Source organism: Lagopus leucura, unplaced genomic scaffold (assembly GCF_019238085.1).
Source record: "Lagopus leucura isolate 7727_CA_CO unplaced genomic scaffold, USGS_WTPT01 Super-Scaffold_100159, whole genome shotgun sequence".
NCBI classification, from domain to species: domain Eukaryota; kingdom Metazoa; phylum Chordata; class Aves; order Galliformes; family Phasianidae; genus Lagopus; species Lagopus leucura.
The window spans coordinates 13,488,479-13,514,293 of NW_024962335.1; the positions used below are offsets into that span (position 1 = coordinate 13,488,479).

At 46.2% G+C, this 25,815-nt stretch overlaps 3 protein-coding genes across 7 annotated transcripts; 1 reads left to right on the top strand and 2 right to left on the bottom strand.

The window, feature by feature from the left end:
• Positions 1-25: 25 nt before the first annotated feature.
• On the bottom strand, positions 26-7,843 carry KCTD17 (potassium channel tetramerization domain containing 17). Of its 4 annotated transcripts, none has more exons than XM_042889546.1 (7): positions 7,398-7,843; positions 6,749-6,857; positions 4,914-5,005; positions 3,801-3,896; positions 3,338-3,463; positions 2,570-2,642; positions 422-1,147 (listed from the first exon to the last, which is right to left on the bottom strand). In XM_042889546.1, the coding sequence occupies exons 1-7, from the start codon at positions 7,617-7,619 to the stop codon at positions 1,080-1,082; spliced, it is 786 nt and encodes a 261-aa protein (XP_042745480.1). In that variant the 5' UTR covers positions 7,620-7,843; the 3' UTR covers positions 422-1,079. The 4 variants fall into 4 exon arrangements, with proteins under 4 accessions (XP_042745483.1, XP_042745480.1, XP_042745482.1 ...); XM_042889547.1 differs by having other exon boundaries at positions 1,076-1,147; positions 2,506-2,642; XM_042889549.1 differs by lacking the exons at positions 422-1,147; positions 2,570-2,642 and adding an exon at positions 26-400.
• Positions 7,844-15,761: 7,918 nt separating this feature from the next.
• Positions 15,762-18,639, bottom strand: MPST (mercaptopyruvate sulfurtransferase). Of its 2 annotated transcripts, none has more exons than XM_042890007.1 (3): positions 18,543-18,639; positions 17,322-17,955; positions 15,762-16,763 (listed from the first exon to the last, which is right to left on the bottom strand). In XM_042890007.1, exons 2-3 carry the CDS (start codon positions 17,914-17,916, stop codon positions 16,465-16,467), a joined length of 894 nt encoding a protein of 297 aa, XP_042745941.1. In that variant the 5' UTR covers positions 17,917-17,955; positions 18,543-18,639; the 3' UTR covers positions 15,762-16,464. The 2 variants fall into 2 exon arrangements, with proteins under 2 accessions (XP_042745941.1, XP_042745940.1); XM_042890006.1 differs by lacking the exon at positions 18,543-18,639 and adding an exon at positions 18,153-18,185.
• Positions 18,640-18,736: 97 nt separating this feature from the next.
• TST (thiosulfate sulfurtransferase) lies at positions 18,737-25,767 on the top strand. The gene is made up of 2 exons (XM_042890473.1): positions 18,737-19,357; positions 25,282-25,767. Exons 1-2 carry the CDS (start codon positions 18,772-18,774, stop codon positions 25,578-25,580), a joined length of 885 nt encoding a protein of 294 aa, XP_042746407.1. The 5' UTR covers positions 18,737-18,771; the 3' UTR covers positions 25,581-25,767.
• Positions 25,768-25,815: the final 48 nt, after the last annotated feature.

Below are 25,815 nucleotides of genomic sequence, written 5' to 3' on the forward strand. Positions count from 1 at the left end.
GTGGGCATGGTGGGGGTGGGCTGGTGGCTGGACTGGATAATCTTAGTCCTCTTTTCCAACTTCTATGATTCTATGATTATTCTGTTACAAATTCTTTTGGGGTTTGAATCTTTTTGGCCAAACTCCAGTCCTGGCACTGGCAAACTGGTGCAAGTTTCCTGCCCTCCCTCCCAGCTATGTCCCAGACACAGCAGGGTCAACATGTCATCAAGATAGGCAGTCTTCATCATTACAGCTTAGGGGTGTGGACAGCGATTAGCAAACCTGCTCTGTAGCTCCACCTGCATGGAGATGCAGCACAAATGCAGCAGGAGATATCCCTGTGCCCAGTAGTCAGGCTCAACTTCCGATGGCTCCAGGTGATCCTTTCGTCCAGCCTCCCAACGCCAAATTTCTACCACTTGGAATGAGAGGCAGCAAGGAGGAAGAAAGTCTGAGATTTATTTAGGAGCTACAACCTGGCATCTTCAGACACAGTGGTGAAGTGAACCCCTGGCTCTCTGAGGCAGGGATGCTCCTGTCCTACCAGACCTTCTGTCAGGTACCAACACATCCCCAACAGGTACTCAGGCAGCACACACCTGCCTCCATTCACCCATCCAATGTAGAGATGTTTAGGGGGACAGGGAGTGAGATACCAGCAAGGAGAAACCCAGCACAGGGATATTCCACCAGCAATGCAGGTGGCCCAGAAAGAAAAAAAAAACAAAAAACAACAGCGTCTCTGCATTTGCCCTCTGGGCAAAAGCCCAGACCAGTTGCCTGCAACTGTGAATGGACAAGGAGTGGTCCTAGTGCAAATGCTGCCACATCTGGGCACCATTGCTCAGGAAGGAAGCAAAGTTCTGCAGTGGTTGATCACTGATGTCCCCAGCAGGGGCCACTGTGACATTAAAGAAAGCCATTCTGCTAGGAAAAGGATGGGGCTCCAGGTCCTGCAGCTCTCCTTGGAGCATTTGCCCTCCTCTGGGCAGATATGAGTTTGTAAAAGTCAACAGCTGAGTGTGAGAGTGAAGGGGGCTGCGGGTGTCACTGCGGCACAGGGGGCTGCCATGTGCTACCGTACAAAAATAAAGATATCAAGCAGAAATTAAAAGGCTGGAGTGCAGATTCAGGATCACATCCTCAGGCCTCTGGCTTGTAACTGCTAGAGAAGGAGAGAGAGAGAGAGAGAAACCAAATCAAAGAGGGCAAGAAACAGAAAAAGGGAAAGAGCATGTGACAGAGGAAACAAGATATAAAGAAAGGAAAGGAAAAGGAAAAGGAAAAAGAAGAAAGAAAGGGAGAGGGAAAAGAAGAAGGAAAGGAAGAGGATTGAGGGTGGGGTGAAAAGAGAAAAATGAGGGAGAAGTCTGATTAACACACACTGCCTTTTGAGAGAATAACACTCATCTCCCATAGCCACAAACAAGGGGGCTCTTGAACAGGGGAAGTGAGAAATGCTATCCAGCTAACAAGTGCCCCCCACTAGCATGGAAAGTGGCACTGAGCGCCACCAGTTCAACAAGAAATCTGTTTTCTGGCTAGAGAGAGGGGTCCTCCTATGAATGCTTTCTTTGTTCAGCTGCAGATGGGAAGCCTCAGTAGGAGGCAGAGCAGAGGCCCCTTCCAAGCGCAGCTGTAGGAACATCTGGAGCAGGGACCCACAGCTTCCACTGCACCTTCAGCACCCTCTGGCACTGCAATGTCAAGGGAAGCATGAGCAGAGCAGGGCAGAGGAGCTGCAAGAATGGATGGCAATCAGGAGAAGTGATCTGGCATGCATGGCAGGCTGCCACATGGCAGGCATTCCCCTGTGCCATCCCTGCCTGCTTTGCATTCTTCCCCATTCTTCCCCACCCTCCTCCTTACTCCTGATTGCACCTTTCCTGCTGCTTCCAGAGCCTTCAGCCCAGAGCTGGAAGAACTGCTTGGCAAGTAAAGGCACATGTATGATGAAAATCAGAAAAGCCACCTTTGAAATGACTCAACCTCCCCTTGCTTCTCCCCCTCCCCAAGCTCTACAAACCAGGACTTTATCCACAAGAAGGAAGGATGTGAGTCACTCATGCAGAGCTCAAACTGGCAGGATCTGAGAGTGCATATAGGTAACATACCTGCAGAGTAGGAAAAGTGAGGAACAGAGAGATGGGGCCCTGAGGAGGGAACAAACAGAATCTTGGGTTTGGAAGGGGAGACGGGAACCAGGTCCACTGGAAGGAGGCTGTGAGGGGCAAAGAGAGCAGAGGGGAGAATTCTGGAGGCTGGGGAATGGGGTAGGGTGTCCCAGGAAGGTGACAGTGCAGAGATGGAGATGGAGGGGAGCAGGAGGGAGTGTCCAGTACATGGACAGTCTGCAAATAAAAATATAAATAAACCAAACAGTTAAAAATGTAAAGCAGCAGCCAAGGTAACAACCCCTCCCTACGAGCTTTATCTCCAGATAGACTCCTGCTCCCTGGGAGGACGTCCCCTCCACCCCACACTTGCCCTAGTTCTTCCCTGCTGCTAGCTGTGAGTTCTCACCAGAAAGGTGGATGAATCTATGCCTGGGGGTTAGTCTATTTTTTTCCTCAAGGATTTGCTGCACCTTTCTCTTCTGCTTCTGCCTCTGCCTCCTCCTCCATCTCCTGCTCTTCTTCCTCCACGTCCTCCTCTGCGCTCTGCAGGCCAGCATGCAGGACAAAGGGAAGAAAGAGTGGAGACACTTGCCAGATGAGCCATGGAAGTTCTTGCTGATACACAAGTGCATAAAGCAATGGTCATGATGCTGAAATAGAAAGGGACATTTCCCCACAGCCAAGACAGCGCTGGGTCAGAGGGCAAAGAGACTTTTCTTATAGAGCAACATATAAGGGCTGTTCTTACAAGTGTTGTGATCCCACTGCCCAACAGCTTCCATCAGTTTCTAGTGCTCCTTCTTCTATCTAGGTGTCTACACATTGTCATGCAACACCACATTTTCCCATCCCTCCCTTCAAAGGGGAGAAAGTGACCTCCTGTCACTTAGATGGGACTCAAAAAAGAATGAGAATGCTGCAGAAACCTTGGGGAAATCACACAGCATGGTCATGAGGAGGTATGAGGAAGATTTTAGAGAAGCATGAGAAGTGCCAGGATCACTTGGTAAAGCTATTTGGCACACACAGCCAGGCATCACTACTTGAACATATGCATTCCTTTTTTTGGGCCATTGGTGTAATGTCGTGGTGTAATGTCATAAAGCCCCTGTATATCACCATCTATTTCACTACTGAGTGCTCCACAGTCACAGTGGAGAGAAGAAAGGAAGAGGGGGTGACAAGAGCAAATTGTTTCATAAGCAATAGGAGAAAGGCCATAGTGAAGTTGGTCTCACCTTGACTTTGTGGCTGGACTCAGAGCTCAGACCACTGGGAGAGTTGTACAGTTCCTTGGAGACCACACACAGGAACTCTGTCTGATCCTCATTCCCATAGTTGTAGCACGAGCCAATGTTCACAAGCTGGAGAAGACAAAAGAAGTGATAACAAACATGTTACTGCAAACTTCCACTTTACCTAGGGAGTAAAGGAGGAAGCCTGCTACACAGCAGGACTCCAGCCTCCACCCCCAGTAGAAAGGCCTTATAACTAGGCTGAGCAAGTGCAGAAAACAGGGAACGTCCTCTAAGCTTCAAGAGAAGAGGCGAGAGATGGTAGGTGTGACAGCACCATCAACAACTGACTCAATATTCTCAGATAGGGAAGATACCTTGCCTGGGGGCTGTATGGCATCCATACAGCCATCTATCTGTGTTCCAAAAGACAACTCCTCACCCTCCTCCTCTATCCTCCCCATACCTGCTCAAAGCGCCATCCATCAGACATAGTGGAAACCATTTGAGTGAGCTCCTCTTCCTGGCACTGCAGCACACGGTAGACATGTTTAGGAGGCACCTGACAGAAAAAATTGCAGACAAGGATGTTGACAGAGGTCAAATACTAAAGGCCACTGCCCATCTGCAGAAGGAAGAGGTAGCACCCCTTCTTTACAAACCTATCCTTCTCACCATATCCAAGATGGGGTGGAAAGCACAACCAAGCCTTGTACTGTGCTGTTCTGGGGAGCAAGAACGATGCTATCACTTTTGGAGAAAAGGAACTCAGCTGAGAGCTTTATGCAATGTCCTCAGAAGACAGTGGGCTCTTTCCAACAGGGAGTTTGCATTTGTCATTACAAAGTCATTTATGCAAATGCCACAAATATTGATGGGATTTTGCAAGCACAGAGTGATTGCATTGCTGGAGGCTTACATCCTAGGGCAGACATGATGAAAAGTGAGATATCAGTCAAGATTCCCAGAAGACAGTTTTGAAAAGGTTATTAGCCAAGACAAGGTGTGACTGTGCCACGGGATTGATTTCTTGTGCCTCATTTTCTGCATTTCTCTTCTACGGACATTTCTTCACTTGTTCCTTTCAGGTTTCTCTAGAAGTATCCCTACATTCTTCACTGTGATTACACTCTCAGGACTCCCCATACCAGAATAGTCCTTCCCACAACACCTTCTCTCTCACCACAAACACAGAATCTTAGAATCATTGAATCATAGAATGGCCTGGGTTGAAAGAGACCATAATGATCATCTAGTTCCAACTCCCCTGCTGTGTGCAGGGTTGCCAACCACAGCAACTAGCAGGCTTCTTCTAGAAGCCAATTTTGTTTCAGAGTCTACATCCAGCACTACCTCTGGAGCTGCAAAACAAATGTGGAACTTGTTTATTGTGACTAAATTGGTGTTAGCCTGTCCCCAAGCAAGATTTTGCTAAACAGAGATTAGCAATAAACTCTAATTAGTTGTTTCTTTCCATTCCTTTCTGCCTCTCCCTCGCCTGCTCTCCCTTTAGATTTCATTCTCCTTTTAAGCATTTCCTCCTTCCTTCACTATCTTTGCTTGATGTTTCCCACAATACCTGCATCACTGTGTAGTCCTTCTCCTCCAGTCGATCCTTAATTATTCGGATTAAGGGACCAATGTTATAGAACTCTGCTTCTTCCAGGACCCCTAAGAAAGAATGACACAGAAACCACAAAGTTAACAGCCATATTGTTTTACAAGCCAAAAAGAACCAACTCTAAGTACACTTCTCAAGGTTATGTCCCTTGGGTGAAATGATACATAAGCCTTACTCAGAACTTTAACAAGTTCCTGTTGCTTGAAACCTTTACTGCAGAGAATTGAGCACTGGCCCTCTTGTGTTGTGTTCTACTGCTCACCCCAATTTCTTTATGCTGTCTACCATTACAGGAACAGTGAAGGTTGTTGCCAAGTTCTGCTATTATATTTCCAGGGAAGAAGAGGATTTCCCTGAGAGTCCAAAATTGACTTTCAGATTACAGGCCAAGCAGAATAAATGTAGGATCCATGCTCTCAGTGACCACTAGTTATCACTTTGTTCCAGCCCTCTTTGGAAGGTAGAGAACCACAATTTGTTCTGGCTTGTCCACAGAAAAAAAATTCCATCCTCCTCCTGTTAGAGTTGCATCCCCATATTATTTCAAGATTTTTTTCTCTCACCTGTGCTTCATCACAGAGCAGGCAAATAGAGAACTGTTTTGATTTTTCTGCTTGGTGTTTGCATCCTTCACCTCTCCTGAGACCCTCCTGCTTGCTAACAAGCCATCAGGGAAAGGAAGGTGGGTTCTCAGTGGGTTAGTGAAGGGAAGGAGTCCAGGAACCAACATTTACGTGTATCCAAATCAGCATGCAGACGGTGCTGGTAGGGGTTTGATTCTTCCCTACTTGAGGACTCAGATCCACTCAGAGTCCCTCATTCAGCCAGGAGCCCTCTAACGGGTTGGTTTCATGCTAGCCTGTCTGTGTCAGGAGCAAAAGGCAACAGATAAGCTGTGAACAGAACAAGACTCCTGTTTACGTTTCAGATCTGGTGTTAAAAGCCTTGGCTGAACTCTGTCTGACCGGAGGGTGACAATCAATAAGTAAGGAACATCTCTGAATCGTGCTTATTAAAATTCTGCACTATTTCTTAGATGTATTTTTTGCATTGTAACTCATAAAATGACTCTGAATAAAACACTCCTTGGTAAAAATATGTAAGAGAGGCAAGAAGGCTAATGAACCTGCAGCAACTGTGCTTGGCAAGGGCTGGACAGCACAGCCTGTCTTTGAAATTGGCTGCTTGTTAGTCCCTAACATCCAAAAAATAATGAGGCATTGGGGATTGCTGGCTCGTAACACCATGATGATGTTACTGAGTTATCCTATTGGACTCTGTCAACATCAAATGAGGGATTGGTTTGTTTGGCTTGCTCCACTGGAATTGCTGCAGTCCACAGCCCATCAGAGCACTATTAGCATACATTACATGTCACTGATTAATTATGGGGTTTATTACAGTCAGTTGGTCTGTTTGGTCTTCTGGGTTTTCACTCCTAATTAGAAACACTCAGTCATTAACACAAACCTCAGTCACAAAGCCTGGTTAAAAGTGTATCAGGAACAAGTAATAAAACAGTTTATCGAGGATGAGAGACCTAGTCTGCTTCCATCTCAGTGACACCTCTGCTCAACTAACAGCCATAAGGACTCTTACATGCAGGATGCCTTCTCCACCTGCTCCGTTCCCACTTAGTGAAGGAAACATGCTTTCCAAGAGCTGCAAGGATGACCTTCTCAAATCTCCCACACCAATCTTCAGAATAATGAAAGACAAGGAAGTCAACTACAAATTCTACTGTTCTGCTCCAGCAGTGGTTAAATGGGAAGCTTCTGAGCTTCAAGACTCACCCTCTTCAGCCATATCTTTATCCAGGACCAGCTTCCCATGACGGAGGAAATTCAGGATGGGTCCAAAGTAAGTAGGGTCCCGGTCTATTAGGTATGCACCAGTCTCATCCTAGCAACAAGAGGTAGACCATGAGGTGAAAAAATGTGGGGCATCTTGGCCTGCACCCATCTGCAATTCACTCTCCTGAGATATGCTATATCTCTATAGAAGACCATAGCAAAGATAACTTCACTCAGATTTTAAGTCCTGCATTATTATGCTCAGAATGTCCATCTCAGCATGGACCAGTCCAGCTTAGAAAGCCAAAAATCTGACCTCAAGCTCCTGCAACCACGTGTACAGGCCTGGTGTGAGGGAGCAGAGATCCCTCCTAGGGAAAAAGGTTGAGTCAGGCAGCTACATCTGGGAGGTACCCCCAGGGCATCTGAGGTGATGGAGGGGACACAGCCTTGCTTTTCCCCAGGTGGGGAAATTAGATGCTGGGCTACAACACAGCCAGGCAGTAACTGGAAAGATAAAATTCTTTCTGGGATAGCTGAGAAAGCGAAGGTATTTTTCTCTGGGTTACTCCTACAGCTGTTGGGGTCTGGCTCCAGCCCTCCCCGTGCTCAGAGGGGCATGGTGCAGGAGGCAATGCAGCTGCCTTACCCGGTCCGACTGCAGCTCCTCGCCCTGGCACAAGCGACACAGGAAAGATTTCCGCTCCCGGCACAGGGTCTGCCTGGTGGTAAGGAAGATGGTGCCCCCCACATTGAGCCTCACCCACTTGGCCTGGGCATCAACGGGGGGTGGGTCCCAGGTGCAGCGCAGCCCCACAGCACCCTTCATCTCTTCCCCGCCCTCCATCCACATCCTCACTCCCCCTGGCATGCAGGGACTGCCGCAGGTGCTGCCTGCTGGGGAATGCTGGGATCTGTAGTTTGTCTGCTCTCCTTCCGCAGCAGCCGTGTTTCCCTTAGGGGCAAGGATCCTCCCTGCGTCTGCCCAGGGAGACACCAGGAGGAGAAGGATGCCCTGTGTTGCAGTTATTAGGTGTGGGCAAATCCACAGTCTCAGTGCTCCCTGGCTTTTCCTCTGTTTCGGTTTTTACCCGAGGGCTGGCCGCACTGAAAGTATGGGGTGTGATGCAAAATTCCTCAGCAATTACTTCCATGTACACCCTCCCCAGCTCATGAAAAGGTTCTGGGAACTGTAGTCTCAGGGACATGCACAAAAGGGTGCTGGGAACTGTAGTTTTTTCCATCCTGCCGTCCCCACAAAAGGGGATGCTGTAATACATAACCCTGACACTACAGCTAGTCATTTGCTTGCTTTGAGTCATGGATCTTGCAGGCAGGCATCCCTGGAGTCAGAAAGAAGATCTCTGATCTCTGGCAGTCAGCAGATTAAGCCCGTCAGCACTGCACTCCACAGCTTTCCCTTCAGGAGATACATTACCCCAGGCTCACAGCACTGTGCTGCATCAGTTGCCACGCTGTTCTTGCTGCAAAGTGTGCAGACAGTTGTCTTCCTGCTAACATACGTAGGGACTCTTCTGGGAACGGTATCTTGGATCTGCACAAAGTGCTGGCAGGGGGACAGGAATAATTTTTGTTCTGACTCAGAAGAGATGCTGATTCAGCTAATGTTCCCCTTCCTCCTCCCCCTTGGTGTGGTCCTACCGTCACAAACCATTCCAGAGACCACTGTTTCCCAGCTCTGTTGCTGTCTTGGCTGCAGAGTGCTCAGATTGTAATTCTGCTCTGCATGGATCTTTACCTCTGCCCCAGGCGTACCACATGCAGATACCAATGTGCCAATTGCTCCTTGCTGAGCACAGCCCTGCCTCTGCCACTCCTCCTGCCAAGTCAAGCATGGAGCTCAGCAATTCATACCCATGGGACTCTGTTCAAATGCACTCCGTGGCATGGACATGACCTGAATGAGTTCTTTCTGCAGCAGCTCTGCTTTTCCCTCTCCCTCTTAAACACAATAGTGCTTGTCAGCAGCTCAGGCACATCGGGGATGGAAAGGAAAGGCTGATGTTTCACCTGAATGTGGCCCAAAGTTTTCCTTCACCTAAAGCAACTTTGTGGTTCCTCCTTGCCAGGGCAATGCAGCACTGCAGGAGCACCATTGTGCCCTGCAGACACTTTGTTCTTTCACATAGGTCTTAGGTCTTTTGAGGTGGGGGTTACTGGGGGGGAAGTTAGTGGAAAAATAAAGATCATGTTTTATTCACATTTCTTGTCTTTTCTTCATTCTCTCTTTTCTTTTGCTTAAAAATCACTCTCTTTTATCATCACAGAACATGAGCATAGTGACACCCTTCCCCAAATTGCCCAGAATTCTCTTGACAAAGATGATATAGCTGTACTTTGCTCCTTCTGTGGAGGAATGCAAAGGGAAGGGGGGGGGGGGAAGAGAAGGTAACAAGGAAAATGTTTTGAAATTGCTGACCTCCAACTAATCTAAGCACAGGAACAAATCAGCTGCTGCAGGGTGTAAAATCAAATAACTTTGGGTCTCCTTTAATTTATATCAAGAGCTGGCCAACTCTATAGTGACCATTAATAGAGAGAGATTAATTTTTTTTTTTCCTATTTGCATTGAGCAGGTCCATTAATAAATTAGTCTGCAGTCCCTGGGCCACTCTCCACTGAGCAGAAGACATAAAGGATGCTTAGACTGTCACCAACCTGAGCTGAAGCATCAAACAGTACAACACAACTCTGGGCTGTGAGACTGTTTCCTTCCTACCTCTGGCTCTGGCAGAGCCATGGCATATATGAAAGCTTTGCATTACACTCTGGTGTATTAGGAATATATGATCCTGTGAGCTCTGGCCACAACTGCAGCAGAGACAGACAAGGAGGACCGTGGCTCCCTGATATGAATGCAGCGGTAGAAGGTGGCAGCCTACCGCCCCTTATCTTCCCCTCCCAGGAATCTGCCCTGCCTTTGTTTTGTTCCTTTTTCTATTAAGGGTTCAGCTTGCCTCCCTTTCCTCCAAGCCTGTTTCACAGCCCCTCAGTCTCTCTCTCCAGTTTAGATCCAATCCCTTGTTTTTGATGCCTTCCTCTCCAACATCTCCCATGCCAATGCTGCTCATGGGTCAGGGATGGCCTGTATTCAGAGCACACCTTCTTCCACCAATGCTAGTTGCCATCTGTAGCCAACACTTGCTCACCCAAGGGCAATGGGGTGAAAGGCAAGTAGTTCAATCTGAAGCAGTAACATGTAAGTACGAAAAGAGGTCAAGGTAGAACAACCCCATCCCTTGTTTTCTGCAATAGACAGTACGAGCTTTACTGGAACTCCCTCAGGCCAGGGAGTTTCTCATTGTAAGTGAAAATCTCTTTTAGGAAGAAGACAGTCCAGGGCGAGTTACCAGCTGAAATGCTATAATGAGTAGTTGGGGTGGGCTACATAAGAGCCTGATTTGCACACCATCACTGGATATAGTTCTGAGCTGCCCTTCTTAAGGTCCATTAAAATTAAGCAATAGAACAGCGGAGAAGTAAATTCAAATAATGAATGGCAGCTCCTCCTGCTTTGATGATAAGCACATATAAGACATTTCCACAGAGTCAGAGACAACAGCGAGCAAGAGCTTATAGAGAGCAACACGAGTATGCAATGCCATACAGCCCCACAAAGCTGATCACAGGGACAGTCCAGTTGCCCAGACAGACCAGGGGCAGGGAAAGCTGAGTAGCCTCTCTATAGATAAGTAGCGGGCCTGAACAAGGACAAAGGTAAAACAGGAAGGGGTAAACTGAGAGATTCTTTGTTCAGCAGCCAGCAGGCCTGCTGTTAAAACCTGCAGAAAGCTGCAGACACTGCAGCATTCAGTATACATACATCACAGCCTGAAGAGTCCAGCTGGGTACATTGCATGCGATGCATCACTGAATCTGTGGAGCTGCTCTTAGGAGGTGTTGAGTTTTGGAGCATCAGTGGGAGAAGGAATCATGGTGTGTCAGCATAGGCAGTGTCACCACTCAGGCAGACTGCAAACACATCTGGGTTTCAACCTGCATGATCATTTAGTTAATGAACACATTGTGGCATGAGGCGCTGGAGAGAAGAAACCATCTTTTCTCTTCTCTATGGTGGAAGGCAAGTAGCACTGATATTTGCCATTAAGCCCACAACAAATTGGGCAAAGGAAAATCCCTACATGGGACATGCTGATGAGAGGAAGACAGTAGACTTGCAACCAGAAGAGCTGTTTGACTGCCAGCTGAGCCAGGCATGTTGGACCAGGAAGAGAAAAATTCTATAGTATGCAGGTGAGCTGATCTTTCTCGAGTTACTGTGAGCAATGTACTTGTGTACAGAATAGTGTGTAAATAACACCTAGTTGTGTGCTAGGACCAGAAAAGGTGGGAGGACCAAGACAAACCTCTACAAGTAACAGTGATTACTATCACTCATGCAGTGGATATTAGTGGAAAGAAACAGTGGTGTGGGAAGAGACAGTGGTGCTGCTTTGAGATTTGGGAAAGTTTGTGGGGGAACAAATGGCCCACAGGGAAGTCAAGCATGAAATAATGCAGCAGGATTTCACAGAAGCAGGGAAGGAAGAAGGTGGCAGGGGAGAAAGAAGACAGGTGAGGAATGTGAGACTGTGGGATTGTTGTTAGAGACCTGTTCATGCTTAATCCCTATAAAAAGTGGAGCTGTGTTGCAAATGTATGATGACATGAGCAGGAGGTACATGTGAGAGACACAGACATGTTCTTGGAAGGTGAAACTCTGTATGTGAAAGAATGACTGGCACCAGAACTGGGGAAAAGGGATTGAGAGGGAACTGCAGAGACAGAAGGATATCTTATATGGCCAGACCTGTGGTCAAAACATGAGCTACACAATGATGTGGAATTGTAGGAGGAGAGAAATGCTCATTCTTAGGCATTTTGAAGTTAAATGCAGATGATAACCAGCCACGAGTGGTATTACCCTGTGGTAAGTATTGGGGCTGGCCTTGTTTAAGAGCTTTATTGTCTGTCTGGACAAGGCAACTGAGTGCACCCTCAGTGAGTTTGCAGATGGCCCTACAGAGAACTGGATAGGCTGGATCAATGGACAGAGGCCAACTGTATGAGCTTCAGCAAGACTAAATGCCAGGTCCTGCACTTTGGTCACAACAACACCATGCAACATTATAGGACTGGAGCAGAGTGGCTGGAAAGCTGATTGGAGGTAAAGGATATGGGGTTACTAGTCAACAGCATCTGAATATGAGCTAGCAGTGTGCCCAGATGGCATAGAAGACCAGTGGCATTGCAGCTTGTATCAGAAATAGTGCAATCAGCAGGAGTAAGGAGGTGACTGTCGCTCTGTATTTGGCACTAGTGAGGCTGTACCTCAAGTACTGTGTTCAGTTTTGAGCCCCTCCATACAAGAAACACACTGAGGCCCTGGAGCATTTCCAGAGAAGGGCAATGGAGCCGTGAGGGGACTGGAGCACAAGTCTGATGGAGAGTAACTGGGGGAGCTGGAATTATTCAGTCCGGAGAAGAGGAGAGTCAGCTTATCACTCTCATAACTTGAAAGGAAGTTATAGCAAGCTGGAGGTTGGCCTCTTCTCCAAGGTAACAGTAATAGGATGAGAAGGAATGGTCTTAAGCTGTGACAGGAGAAGTTCAGGTTGGATATTAGGAAAAATTTCCTCTCCAAAAGAGCAGTGCTGCAGTGGCACAGGCTGCCCAGGCAAGTGGTGCAGTCATCATCCCTGGAGGTGTTCCAGCGCCGTGTGGATGTGGCACTGAGGGACGTGGTCAGTAGGCATGGTGGGGGTGGACTGGAGGTTGGACTACGTCATCTTAGTGGTCTTTTCCAAACTTAATGATTCTGTGGTTCTGAGATTTTCCTTTCCCACTGAATTCAGATCCATGTGTGAACCTACGAGGCAGCTGCAGTGTTTCCTCTCCATCTCCATTACTACTGCTTCACATAATGCACACACTGCTACGTTGCCAGGTGCAGAGCAGATCCAAGCCATTGCCACCATGGTCATCCCTGCAGGGCTGGGAATACTCAAACTCTCAAATCTGAGCTGTGCTCTGAAAGAGGCACAGGGTTATTCATTGACCAGACTGTTTGTTCACAAGTCCCAGACTGCTTTTGCTGTCTATAAAAGCATTGCAGATAATAAAATATACCAATTAAAAGTTTACATGTTGACCTCAAATACTCAAATTTATACAGAGCTGGAAAAGCTCAAGCCTGAAGTTAGCCACAGGTCAATGTGACCCCATTCCCACATCAGAGTTGATTTTTAAGCTACTGCTCTTTCACCAGGAATGCTATGTTACCCAAAATATGCGATTCCTCTTTCCCAACAGCAAATTTTTCAGAGGAGAGTTATAAACATTAGTGATATGCACTCATCTCCACTTCTCCCTTTCCCTGTTTCCAGTTCCATAGGGAACCCACCCACTGAGACAGAGATATAAAGATCTGCAGAACATTTTTAGTCCTGGTGCAAGTCCCCTCAGCTGTTCCATATGTCCGGCAGCATCTGTTATGGCTCAAAATAGGCTTTTGCAGTTTCCAGGCTTTGAAAACTTTGTCTCAGATCCCACAGTGTTCCTAGTTCTTCGCAGTGTGAGAACAGATCTCAGCTAAAGGGAGGGAAAACATCAGAAGACCGTCTGGGACAGATTTTTGGTATATGATGTAACAGGGCATACACCAAAAACACAAAATATCTTGCTGTGGGGAGGAAGTTCTCCATTTCTCCTGAAAGGGGAAATCAAAGCAAAGCTAAGTGCTTGGTAAAAGATTTGCTGAAAGCTGGGAATCGGAAAAACTGCTGAGAAGATTTTGTAATTCTAAAGGCAGCAGGGAAAAGAGCAGTTGAGTTCTGCAAGTCTTGGCACACTTACCAGAGAGGGGAAGGGCCCTGCTGGATGCCACAGAGTCACACAGTAAAAACACAGAGCACGGGGAGAAGAAAATCTTTCATTTTGTCGCCTCCAGGTGACTTGCTGGGCTGCACCAGACACCTCTGCCTGACACGCATGATAGAGGAAAGACACTCAGGATCAAGAGGAAGCAGAGAGATTCCCACTAACACCAAGGACTGCTTTGTCCCAAAAAGAAACAAGGGCAGTGCAGCAGTGTGCTGGATGCTCTGAAAGATAAAAGACAAAGCTAGCCCCCTGCATCTACTGTAAATGATGAACACTGAAAGAATGCTTTCATTTTCACTAAGAAAATAATTTTCATGGAGAAGCAGGGCAGGCACAGTAGTCCTGTTTGCCCATTTGTACATATTGACAAAATCTGCCACACCTCCTTACCACACCCAGAAAGTTAAACCTTCATGACCAACCACAAGTAAGCTTGGCTGGTGCAATGAAAAGCTAAAAATCTTGAAAAGATGTCAGAGGCCAGATCCTCTTACAGGATCACGAATTAGACAATGCTGTCTGTACAAATATATTTAAAGTGTCTTAAAAAGCAGGGTTCTTGTTGTTCACATTGGGAGGCCCATCCACAGAGAATTTAGAACCTGCCAGCTGATTCACACCAGTGCTTATCCTTCCATTTTTATCCCAGTACCATACTTCAGCTTAAAAAGCCTTTTACAAGTGCCATCAGTTAGAAAAAAGCATCAGATGTCCTACATGACACATGGACCAGTCCCTCCCTTTCTACTGCAGGAAACAGTTGCTAGAAAATTACCCCACTTGGATTAAAGCAAAGTGTTGCTACCAGCCTTTGCAAATACAGCAATTAGATGGGTGGGGAAATCCATAAACCATGGGAATAGAAAATCTTTCCCTAGCAGGAAGAATAAAATTAAACAGCCAATTAGATCAGGAGCTAATCCAGAATGGTAAGCCTTCGCAATTTTCAAGATGTGATGCAACTTGCAAAAAGCTCTTTCAGGAAGTTTAAACTGAAAGAGCTAAATAGAAGCTGATGAAGATAAAGCTTTATTATTTTATTTTAATCTGTGTCTTGCTCTGCCTCCTTGAAGGTCACTTGTTTCAGTCTCCCATGCACTCTGTATACTCAACGCTTGCTGCAGTGTCAGCCCCAGGACCTGAGGAGCTGAGTTGCTACACAGAATGCAACCAAGGAAATTTAATGTTTTCGATCACTGGAAGTGGGGGGGCAGGGTTGTGGAAAAGGTTCATAATGTATGTGTGGGTGAGCGGGTAGGAAAAAGGAAGAAATCATCTGAACAGTAGAATTCTTTACTCCACATGAGATCCAAAAAAAATGGAGCCTGTGTCCACATAAGCCAGGGCTACAGCCAATGCAGATGGAGAAAAAAACTCAAATGGAAGTGCATCCAGCTGCTGGATTCAATGTCTTGGTAGGAACCCTGCAAATCTGTGACTATAAGCATTCTCTAGAAAGCATGACCACATCATCTCTGACATCAACAGGCACACGTAGCTGCATGCCCCAGAGCAGAACCTTATTAACTAAGTTACCAGTGAACCACAAAAGATGCAGGTTTTTTTTTTTTTGTTTTTTGTTTTTTTTTTTAAGGGAGAAAATCCTAGGTAAAACAAACTGTTGAACATGGGCAGAGATACCTATGGGGATTTTCAGCTCTCAAATATAAAACAATGGTCATTTGGAAAAAAAGAATCTTGCCCTTTTGCGCTGCTCTGCTGAAGGTTAGAGTTGCACTGTTTTTTAAGGTTACATGGTAAGTCTCATGGAAACAATGGGAAACTTACTGAAAAGAGTAAATCTGGTCATTCTTTCCCTCCCCTCCATGTTCCACTGACAGAATGTGACACCTATACAGTCCATTGTAACATGGAGTTTAAAAACAAAAAACAATCAAGGACTGTAAGGAGGGAGATGGGAAAAAGACCCAAGAGTAACATGTCCCAAGAGAAAAACACACCATTATCTTTCCAGGTCCAAAGAGCTCCTCGAGGGTAAGAAAAGGAGCTCTACTCATTGAAGAAGAAAACACCCCGTGTAAATAATCTAGACAATTTCTTGGAAAGAATTCATCCAAGCACCACTTAGATAAGCACCATTCAGCAGAAAGACCTTGAAACAAATGTTTATTTGCTCTTTTTTAAATTCCAGATTTTTTTTTTTTTTTTTTTAAGGGGGGAATTTCGAGCAATAGGGATACAAAATTGGCTAAATATACACATTGCACTTAAAACTCCAAATACAAGAAATGCAAACTATATCTCTAACTTTGGCGAGTGTCAACTTGGAAGCCACACTTCCTCCTTTAAAAACTTTATTTTTTTTTTTCCCCTGGGCTTTTCATCCAAAATAGTCCTGATGTATCTGGCTGGCTTCTAGGACAAAGGCAGAGAGTAAGACCATGAGGCACATACACAAATATTACCATCCTATGACTAAACATGGTGAATGTCTTGAGTCATAAGCCTGGCTTGACACAGCAACATTCCCACAGTGCCATCAGTGCTCTCTCCATGTGAAACTGCAAAGTTGTCACAGATCAACAGAACGGTTGAGGTTGAAAGAGAGCTCTGGAGATCATCTTGGACAACCCACCTGCCTGCTCATGCATGGTCACCTAGAGCAGGATGGTCAGGTCATCTTTATGCTCCTAAAGAGTCAGAGAAGGCAAAAGTGCAAAGCACCGTGTGCCAATATGTGTTCCCTAACACCTTCACCTTATGACACTTAACCAGGAACATATAAACTCATCTTTTTCCCAAATCCAGTTTCAAGGCAGAGCATCTATATGACTAAGAGATGAAGCAGCTCATTACACAGTCTTCCCCTTTCCCTCAGAAATAATATTTTCAGGCTGCGCCCTCATGTACCATTCCACCCAGGCCCCATCATACACAGCAACATCTGGCTTGCCACAGAGGTATGCCCCCAGAGCCACGTGGCAGGCAGTGACCCCAGAGCCACATGTAGCTACCAGAGGCTTCGAGAGGTCCACTTTCTTCTCTTGGAACAGACTTCTGATCTGCTCTGGGGTCTTCTCTAATCCAGATTCTGTGAGGAAACTGGTGAAGGGAATGTTCAGGGAGCCAGGGATATGACCAGGCTCAATTCCTGAAAGAAAAGCAGTACACATAGGAATTAACTTCTACTGTTTGGGAGGATTCTACTGCAAAAATTCTGTATTTCTGTATTTCACAAGGGGTATTTACTGTTAAATGTATTTTGTTTAAACAAAAAATATAACATTAATTTTCGTTAAAGTTCTGTTCTTCCTCTCAACCCCCTCCACATCTTTCCTCCATCAGAGCAACCCACACTGCAGTCTGTCTGTAGTAGCACTTCCACTTCTCTTCTGATGGAAGAGGAGCACTAGTACATGGAGAGATCAAAATACATCTTTGAGGTGTATGAGAACTGCTTATCTCATCCCAGCCCTTCAAGAAAAACAAAAACAAAACCAACAAATAAACCATAGCTTCCCCACTCCAGAGTTTCCAAACAGCAGCAGCCAAAGGGCAAAGAGAAAGAGTGAATACATTGTTTCAAGTACTACCCATAAAGGAAAATAACATTTCCCATCCCTACCTTTACAGGAGTCAAACTCAGAACACGTTAAGTCTCCCTACTACCCACTGGCTTACTATGCCAGTATCTGTGCAGGCACATTACCATCTCGGGGTTCTGGCTCTATTCCCCGGAACCGTCCTTCAACACGCGCATCCACGACTTGGAAACGATGGGAATCCAAGTTATCTAAGATGTCCTCATAAGTTTTCACCATGCACTTGTCTAAAGTGGCATGGAAATCAGTTGGAGCTACCTGGGTTTTCCCAGAGCTCAGTGGAAATCCCTCTCGCAGCCAGTTCTTCAGGCCACCATCTAGAAGGGAAACTGCTTCATGTCCAAAGACGCGGAACATCCACCACACCCGTGGTGCTGAGAAGAGTCCTTGGTCGCTGCCATCATACACCACAACATGGGAATCATTCCCCACACCCAGCTTCCCCACATACTCTGCAAACTCATCGGCCTTGGGCATCATGTGATCGTAAGGTGAAGTACGATCACTGCACTGGTCAATGTCAAAGAAAACTGCATCAGGGATATGGCGCTCCTCAAACTCCTGTTTTGGGTCACGCTTCATCTTTGGCAAATACCAGGATGCATCCACAACCTTCAAAGCCTGTCCAGTTTGCTTGGACTTGATGGCTTCTGAAAGCCATTTTGCAGAGACCAGAGCGCGGTAGAGGAGTTGTTGCGACATCGCTCCCAAATCCTGGCTGAGACTACCTGAGACACCTGCCTGCAAAAGCAAGAAAGCTACATATTAGAGGCCAGCCTCACAAAAAGACATATTTAGGTACCAAAGCCCTGTGTATGCATTGAAATGCTAGCTAAGCCTACAGTGGTAAATTTACAATCAAAGAATCACTAAGGCTGAAAAAGACCTCTATGATCACCCAGTCCAACCTCCAGCCCATCCCCACCATGCCCACTGACCATGTTCTCAGCGCCACTTCCACACAGCTCTGGAACACCTCCAGGGACGGTGACTGCACCACCTGCCTGGGCAGCCTGTGCCACTGCAGCACTGCTCTTATGGAGAGGAAATTTTTCTTAATATCCAACCTGAACCTCTCTTGACAAAATGCTCCAGCCCTGAGGATAAAGTGTCGCACAGAGCTCAACCTAAGCCTTGCACCAAGCAGGGCAGCTATGCCCAGGGCCCTTCACACCCAGCACTGATAGCACCAAGGGAGCAAGGCAGCCCCAGGACCCCGAGGAGATGGGTCCTGTGCCGAGGGAGGCTCAGCCCGCAGCACCTATTGCCCTGCAGCCAACCGCCCCGAGCACCCCGCACACAGAGCGTGAACGCACAAGGCCCTGTACCTCGCCTCTGCCGAGCAGCTCCCCGACAGCCGTGGCCTATACCGCTTCGGGGGGCGGGAGCCGGGCCCCTCCCAGCGGGGCGGTGCCGCCCGCCCCCGTGCCGCCATTTTGTGCGTGTTGTGGAGGGATGGGCCTCGCCCCGCCCGCGCGGGCTGATTGGCCGCGCCTAGCCCGCGGCCCGGCCCATCGCGGCCGTCGCCGCTTCGGTCTTTGGCCTCGGTGCTTTGAGATGGCGGCGCAGGCGTTTGGCCGCGCGCTGGTCAGCGCCAAGTGGCTGTCCGAGGCTGTGCGGGCCGGTAGGGTCGGGGCAGGGCTGCGGGTGCTGGATGCCTCCTGGTATCCTCCGCAAGAGCGCAACGCCCGGCAGGAGTTCAGGGAGAGGCACATTCCCGGCGCGTCCTTCTTCGACATCGAGGAGTGCCGGGATAAATCCTCCCCGTATGATTTCATGCTGCCGAGCGAGGCCCACTTCGCCGACTACGTGGGGCGCCTGGGGGTCGGCAACGACACCCACGTGGTGGTGTATGACGGCGACGAGCTGGGTACCTTCTATGCCCCCCGCGCCTGGTGGATGTTCCGGGTCTTTGGGCACCGCGAGGTCTCCGTGCTGAACGGTGGCTTCAAGAACTGGGTGAAGGAGGGCCATCCCGTGACGGCGGAGCTCAGCCAGCCCGCGCCGGCGGTCTTTAAGGCCAAGCTGGACAAGACCCTGCTAAAGACCTTCGAGGAGATGATGGAGAATGTGGGGTCCAAGAAGTTCCAGATGGTGGATTCCCGCCCTGCGGGCCGGTTTCAGGGCACTGAGCTGGACCAAGGTAAAGTAGAGGGAACTGCTCCCTGTGTTGTTGCAGGATGAGCGTTGGTGGTGGAACAGCTCCCAGCCAGCGGGCGTGCCTCAACCCAACTCATGGATTTACCTTAAGGGATCCGTGTTTGAGCACTTGGATTCCAACACTCTCACGGGATGCTTTTTCTTGTAATTCGTTGTAAAGCTGCAGGAGAAAATAGCAGAAAAGGGAATGGAAAACACCCAGAAGTCTGAAGTCAGTTGGCTCCAGAATGCTCCTTCCCACACCCTGCAGAAGATAGTCAGGCACATGAGACAATGCAGAATGGGAGATGAGGGCTTTCCCTGGTTTCTTTAGAGCTTAATCTAGTACTAACAGATGCGCACAAACTAACAGTATTAATCCAGGCACTTCTCACATTAATGAATGCACTAGTGAAAGCCCAGTTTGTTTCAGGCAGTGCTGTTACTCAAGAGACGTTTTCCTTATTGCTCTGATTCCCAACAAATAGAGAACTTCTGATTGTAATCATTGTGCTTCTGCTCTCTGCCATAAATCTAACAAGAAGGGAAAGCCCCAAACACATCCTAGACATAGAGGCAATAGCTGAATTCGGTGATCCTTGTGGGCGCCTTCCTACTTGGGATATTCTGTGCTATCACCCTGTCTCTTTTTAGATGCAAATAACAGAAATTAAAATTGATTTTGTTACCTCAATCACTGGACACACAAGCAATAGAGGTGGAAGAAATACTGTGCAGTGGGGACAGCTGGTGCAGCAGCGTGCCTGGAATGAAATTTGAGTTGGTTCCTAAAGGAGGCCTGTACTGTGTAATGTAAACCTTGGTATATTGCAAAATAACTTCTCCTAAAATCAGAATCAATCAAATGGTTTTAAAAGTGGGAGTTAAAAAACAGAAAGAAAAACTCAGCAGCAGTAGTTTGGTTGGAGCTACAGTATGCTCCACAGGAGTGGATGTGAAACAAGATTGCAAGGTCCAATAGCTGTGCTGTGCTTCTGCATTGCAGGTGGGCTTTCAGACTAGTTTCATTGTGTGTGCTGCTTTACAGCCTTTGAGTGGGACATTGTGTCCTACACTCAGAGGGTCTCATCCTGAAATAAATTCCCACCACCAAACCCCAAAACTATTTGGCTGTAATGGCTATGTACACATAAAATCAGAACCATTTGAGTTGGAAGGGACTCCTGTAGACCATTTGATCCAACTACAACGAACAGGGATGCCTACAGCTCAGTCAGGGTGCTCAGAGTCCCTCCAGGGATATCACCAGGGATAGGGCATCCACCGTCTCTCTAGGCAAGCTGTTCCAGTGCTTTACTATCCTTACTGTAGAAAACTACAATCTAAATCTCTCCTCTGTCATATCGCAAGAGATCCTGCTAAGGAGTCAGTCCACTTCTTTCTTGCAGCTCCTCTTTGGATACTAAATGCCTAAGTGTCTGTGGTGAACCCCAAACATGCTTCACCTCTGCTAGGTGCTGTGGAAGGTCGGAGAGTTAACAGGAGTAACAGAGTAGGCTGTTGCAGAGAGAGAAGGTAGTTAGGCTTATTGCTCATTCTGTTTCCTTGCCTACTACAGCCCATCAAAGTGAAGATGTAATTTTAACCTCAAAACATGAATAAAGCATTCTTTGCTGGTGGTGGTGGTGGATTTCATATTCTCTTTCCCAAAGTGGGAGTTGTCACCGGATGACAAATTCTGCAGCCCCTGACAGCATCTTGGAAACAGATTTTTCCTTTGAAGTGAGTCAGCATGAAACAGTTTATTTGTGGTAGTCCAGTTCTGCTTCTCACAGCAGATCCAGCAGGGTAAGCACTCCATCTGCAGCTGCTCATTCTGCAAGAGCTCGTCAACTTTCTGAGCCAAGCTAGCCAATAGCTGCATTGCAACCAGTGGTAGGTAAAAGGTAGCGCTTATACCTAAAAGAGCAATTTGAAATCAATGCTGATTAATTACAGGGGTCATTCAATCAGGGAGAAGAAACGTAGCCTGCAATTTAGAAAAGAAGAATGGTCTTGAGGTTAAGGAACTTAATGTGTTCTCAGGTGATTTCAGTTTAATTATTGCCTCAGCTCTTGACTTCCTAATTAAGTCCATTAATCTCTCCAGTTCCATGAACTCCATCTCCAGAAGAGGCTAATTTCAGCTGACTCTTTTGTCTGTTTAATTTTTTCAGCTCCTTGTGGTAGGAATCAACTGCCCCTGTTTTATTCTTATATAACCGTTACCTTGCTAGGACTTAGGTCTCTGTAATGCTTGAAATAAGCCACGATACATGCTTCATTTTTAGTTCCTGGTAGAGGTTTACAGCAATTGCCAGGGTAGAGAAAGATAAATGACGTGTCTTTAAGCTGAATGCCATGGGTTTTAAATACAAGTATTGCTTTGGATGAAAAAGAAGCTCTTGCGTTGGTACATGGTGTGCATCTACAGCTGATCAGTGGTTAAATGACCCTACATAGTGCTGTGTTCCTGGGCTCCTCTGTGTCCCTGTCTCCCGTGGACATACACTACTCTTTGGGTTCTGCTCATTTTCCAAGCTCTCAGATCTCTGAAACAAAGCTCTTGCTTAGCTTGAGTGTTCAGTGGCAGTGGGGGGGAGAATGAGATGTTACTACTACATCCCTCTCTTCTCCAAGAGGAGTCTGTAGCGTAATGCACACTGGCTCTACGTTGTCCATGAAATAGTACCTGAGGCACAACATGGAGATGGAGACTTCCAAAGTCTGTTTCATTCTACAAGAGCTTACAGGCAAAGGTGTCCATCCTTTGACTGGACTGACAAACATCAGATGCCACAATGAGCATCATGCCAATTCTTCAAGTCAACTCTTCTGGCCCTGTACGTGCACAGTGTTTTGAGACTAATGGCAAAGACTTATTTGATCTGGCTACAAGGATGTATCAGGCCAGGACTGAACTTTTCTTTCCAGTGAGTTCACATTAGGTCAGATGTAATCATTAGTAGAATATAGAATAGAATGGTCTATTTGAAAACAGAGGGGGTTTTGAAGGGAACAGCTATTTGTACTCTGCTAGCTCCAGGACCACAGGGAGTTAAATGTGAACAAGGCACATCTTTAATCTTTTTGCCCAGAGGAAATTCCATTTGGAGCTTTTGTCACAAAGGGAAAGTCTGGAGAGAAGGAACTGTACTCTTAGCTAGATAAATAGCCAATAAAAAAGAGAGGTTTAAGCAAAGAACCTAACAGATGTGGAAAAGGGGATTAAACAGTAAAGAAGATAACATATTGCAGGTTACAAAGTGTGAGGAAGAATTGCCAGAAGCCAAGCTGAGTGAGAGAGACTTGGCGAAGGAAATTAAAACAACAAAAACTGCTGGAGCAAAGTGAATAAAAAGAGAACAAGGAGAGAGAGAGTAAATAAGGTTGCTATGCAGTTAGCAGGGGTTCTGGGTGAAAGACTGTGTACTTTCTTCAGAATTATACTGGAGCTGTGCTGTTGGATTTTTTGATTGTCTGGATGTTTGGGTTTTCTTGTACATGCATAGTATTTTGATATGGTGTTTCCTATTGTCATTTTTGTTTTTTTACCACTGAGGATATTGTCTATTACAGAGTAGTGTGAGGGGTAACAAAGGGGAGAGAGGCAGAAATGATCATTTTTAAATGGAGTATATAACCAAAAGATGTCCATGTGCTCAAATCTGTGAGGCAGATAATTTCTGTCCCAAACAGAAGTCAAAAATCAGTCATGTGACATTGCAGCTTAACGAAATGAGACATTTAATAAGATCACATCAGAACATGGTTTTAAAGGAGAGAAACACTGGCAAAGCTTGTCTTTTTACTTAGGCTAGGGGATACAGAATGGCCTATTAGCTGTTGCTCTCATAATGTAACATCAGTAGACTGTAATGGTTTCAAAAAACTTTTCAAGAAAATATGTGAAGTGACGGCAGAATTGAATAAAATACCTTCATAAATTTGCACTTTAACTAAGGGCTCAGTTTATTTGACAACAAAATCGATTTGCAAAGTAAGAGAAAAGGAAACACGCGTGCATGGATGTAATGTTTGATCCTTTCTTCCAGCTATTGAAAGCAGCTTCAAAGCAGATTTGATCCATTTGAGTCTCACTGATACTTTGGACATAAGGTTAAGGGGACCATTATTATCTCGATCTGAGAAGAGGGCAAGTAACCCAAGTACTGTTTGATGCCCAAGGGAGGGAGCTAGAAGAGAGGGAGCTGGTAAAACTTCCTCAGCCACTCAAGAGCACTTGTTCAGCAGTTTGAGGAGCTGTGATAGTGCAGTGTCAGCTAGTTTGTTCAGCCGAGTGCCCACACACAGGAGTAAGTGCTGTTTCTACAGATTCCCCCACTTTCCCTTGCACAGCCTGAGCACTGCTCTTTCTGACTCTAACAAACTTTTGAATCTCGCTACAGATATAAGCCAAAATACTCTAAAATGAGAGTTCTTGATGCCTTACTCCTAACTAAATATGTGTTTAAAGGTGGTGAATGTAAGACTGCAGTCTCCAGTAAGAGGATGCAAACATACATATTGTGATCATTAGACCTGGAACAGCTACAAACTGAATCAGTGACCCAGAAAGCCTCTTTGAGCAAGGACTGGTCTCTCTTGTTCAGCCCCCAGGACTTCTTGACCTTCAACTACTTCCCCAGAGCCCTAGAATGATATGAGGCTGCAGTTATTATCACAGACTTATCTGTGTTGGTGCAGCAGTGTCAGATTTGTACGATGCTCAGGATGAATCAAGTGGGTCCATCTTGAACAGTGAGAGATTGTGCTGTCTAAAGGTTCTCTAGAGAACTTTGGCTGCCTATAAGCTAGTTTTGCCCAGCTGAGCAAAAATCCCCTCTTTAACAGGACCTTATAATCCTGTTTCCTTGTGGGATGTCCTGTCATGTCATGACATCATTTTGCATGAGCAATGAAACTGCAGCATCATTATGGTGATACCAGTCTATGACCAAATGTTACTTTAATCTTTTGGCTACAACAAAGATTCCCTGCTCCAATCTCTTCCCATCTCCTGAGATCAGCTACTCTAATGCCTTAGGGAAGTGGAAAGCTATAAATGAAAGATTACCATTTTTGCAACTTTCCCAGGGCTATCTTGTTAGAAATTCAAACCTAGCAAGGAGCCATTCAAGGTAATACTTAGTGTTTCCTGCTTTGACAGGGCTTGATCTAAAGCTTCTCAAAGTCTGTGGAAAAACTTGAGTTGAATGTAATAGACTTCAATTAAACCTATGGTGAGAGTTTCAAGGATGTGATGAAAATCTCATCCATTGTATTTGTGTACCTGCATCTCTCTGGAGAACTTGTTCTTGAGATGTAAGTTTCAGCTTAACTGGTTAGTGTTACCAGTTGAGAAACAGAACTCGCACTGATTTCATCCATGAGGTAGATAAAAAGTGATAGAAACTTTAAATTCTTACTCCTCTGGCTCTGTTGCCCTGGTATATCTGTCCTATCAGTAATCAGTCTATCACTTTAAGGTTGCTTTATTTTTCTGAAGCATGATTTTAATGTGACACAGGAATGCTGTGTCCCTACATGATGCTGGCATACTTAAGGAAGGTCAGAAATATACTGCTGTGTTTCTCTTTATGCAGGTGTGCATAATACCTTTGCTAGGATCTTTCCTGTCATGGCTCTTTGATTCTTGTCATATTTAGAGCTGCCAAGGCTTTCAGATTCCTACCTCCTATTGCTTTCGGGGGGAAACAGTTTTCTAAATAACTTTAGCCAAGTTAAATAATGTTTGCCCTCTTTTTAGTCGCAAACTGTTTTGCACCTCCATCACCACCTGAAACAACTGAGCATCTTGGGGAGTATCTGCGGTGATGTCTCTTTAGTGTCTCTTTTGCAGGTATCCCTCATCACCCACATTAATGACTCCTTGCTCATATTTTTTCTTCTTGTTTGCTCTTGCAGGGCTGGAATCCGGTCACATCCCTGGTGCTGTGAACATGCCCTTCTCAACATTCCTAACAGAAAGCGGCCACGAGAAGAGTATTGAGGAGATTCAGCAGATGTTCCGTGAGAAGAAAGTGGATCTCTCAAAGCCACTGACTGCCACATGCCGCAAAGGTGTCACTGCATGCCACATTGCCTTGGCAGCCTACCTTTGCGGCAAGCCTGATGTGGCAGTTTATGATGGCTCCTGGTCCGAGTGGTTCCACCGTGCCCCACCTCAGTACAAGGTCACTGAGGTGAAGCGCAGCAAGGGCTAGAGGGAGAGTTGTTCCTTAGGCTTTCTGTAGGCCAGGGTGCAGAAAGGAAAGGGAAGAGGTAGAAAAAAGAGGAAAAAAAAAAAAAATCATGCTGATTTTATTTTGTCCATTTTTCACGGAATGATCAGTAGTTTTCTATCACAGCTTGCAGTTTCTCACAATGAAATAAAGTCTATTTCTAAAATAATGCACTTATGAACGTCTCCAATTATTTTCTGTTGCCCCTGACTTCTTT

Excerpts from the sequence above, each read along its gene's own strand:
- MPST (XM_042890006.1), bottom strand. Across the intron at positions 16,764-17,321 it reads AGAGCCAGAACCCCGAGATG|GAATTGAGCCTGGTCATATC; the intron begins GTAATGTGCCTG and ends CTTTTCTTTCAG.
- KCTD17 (XM_042889546.1), bottom strand. The coding sequence starts at position 7,619 with ATGCCAGGGGGAGTGAGGATGTGGATGGAGGGCGGGGAAGAGATGAAG. Across the intron at positions 3,897-4,913 it reads AGGACTACACAGTGATGCAG|GTGCCTCCTAAACATGTCTA; the intron begins GTATTGTGGGAA and ends TTTTTCTGTCAG. Across the intron at positions 3,464-3,800 it reads ATGGATGGCGCTTTGAGCAG|CTTGTGAACATTGGCTCGTG; the intron begins GTATGGGGAGGA and ends TGTCTTCTCCAG.
- TST (XM_042890473.1), top strand. The coding sequence starts at position 18,772 with ATGGCGGCGCAGGCGTTTGGCCGCGCGCTGGTCAGCGCCAAGTGGCTG. Across the intron at positions 19,358-25,281 it reads GGGCACTGAGCTGGACCAAG|GGCTGGAATCCGGTCACATC; the intron begins GTAAAGTAGAGG and ends TTGCTCTTGCAG.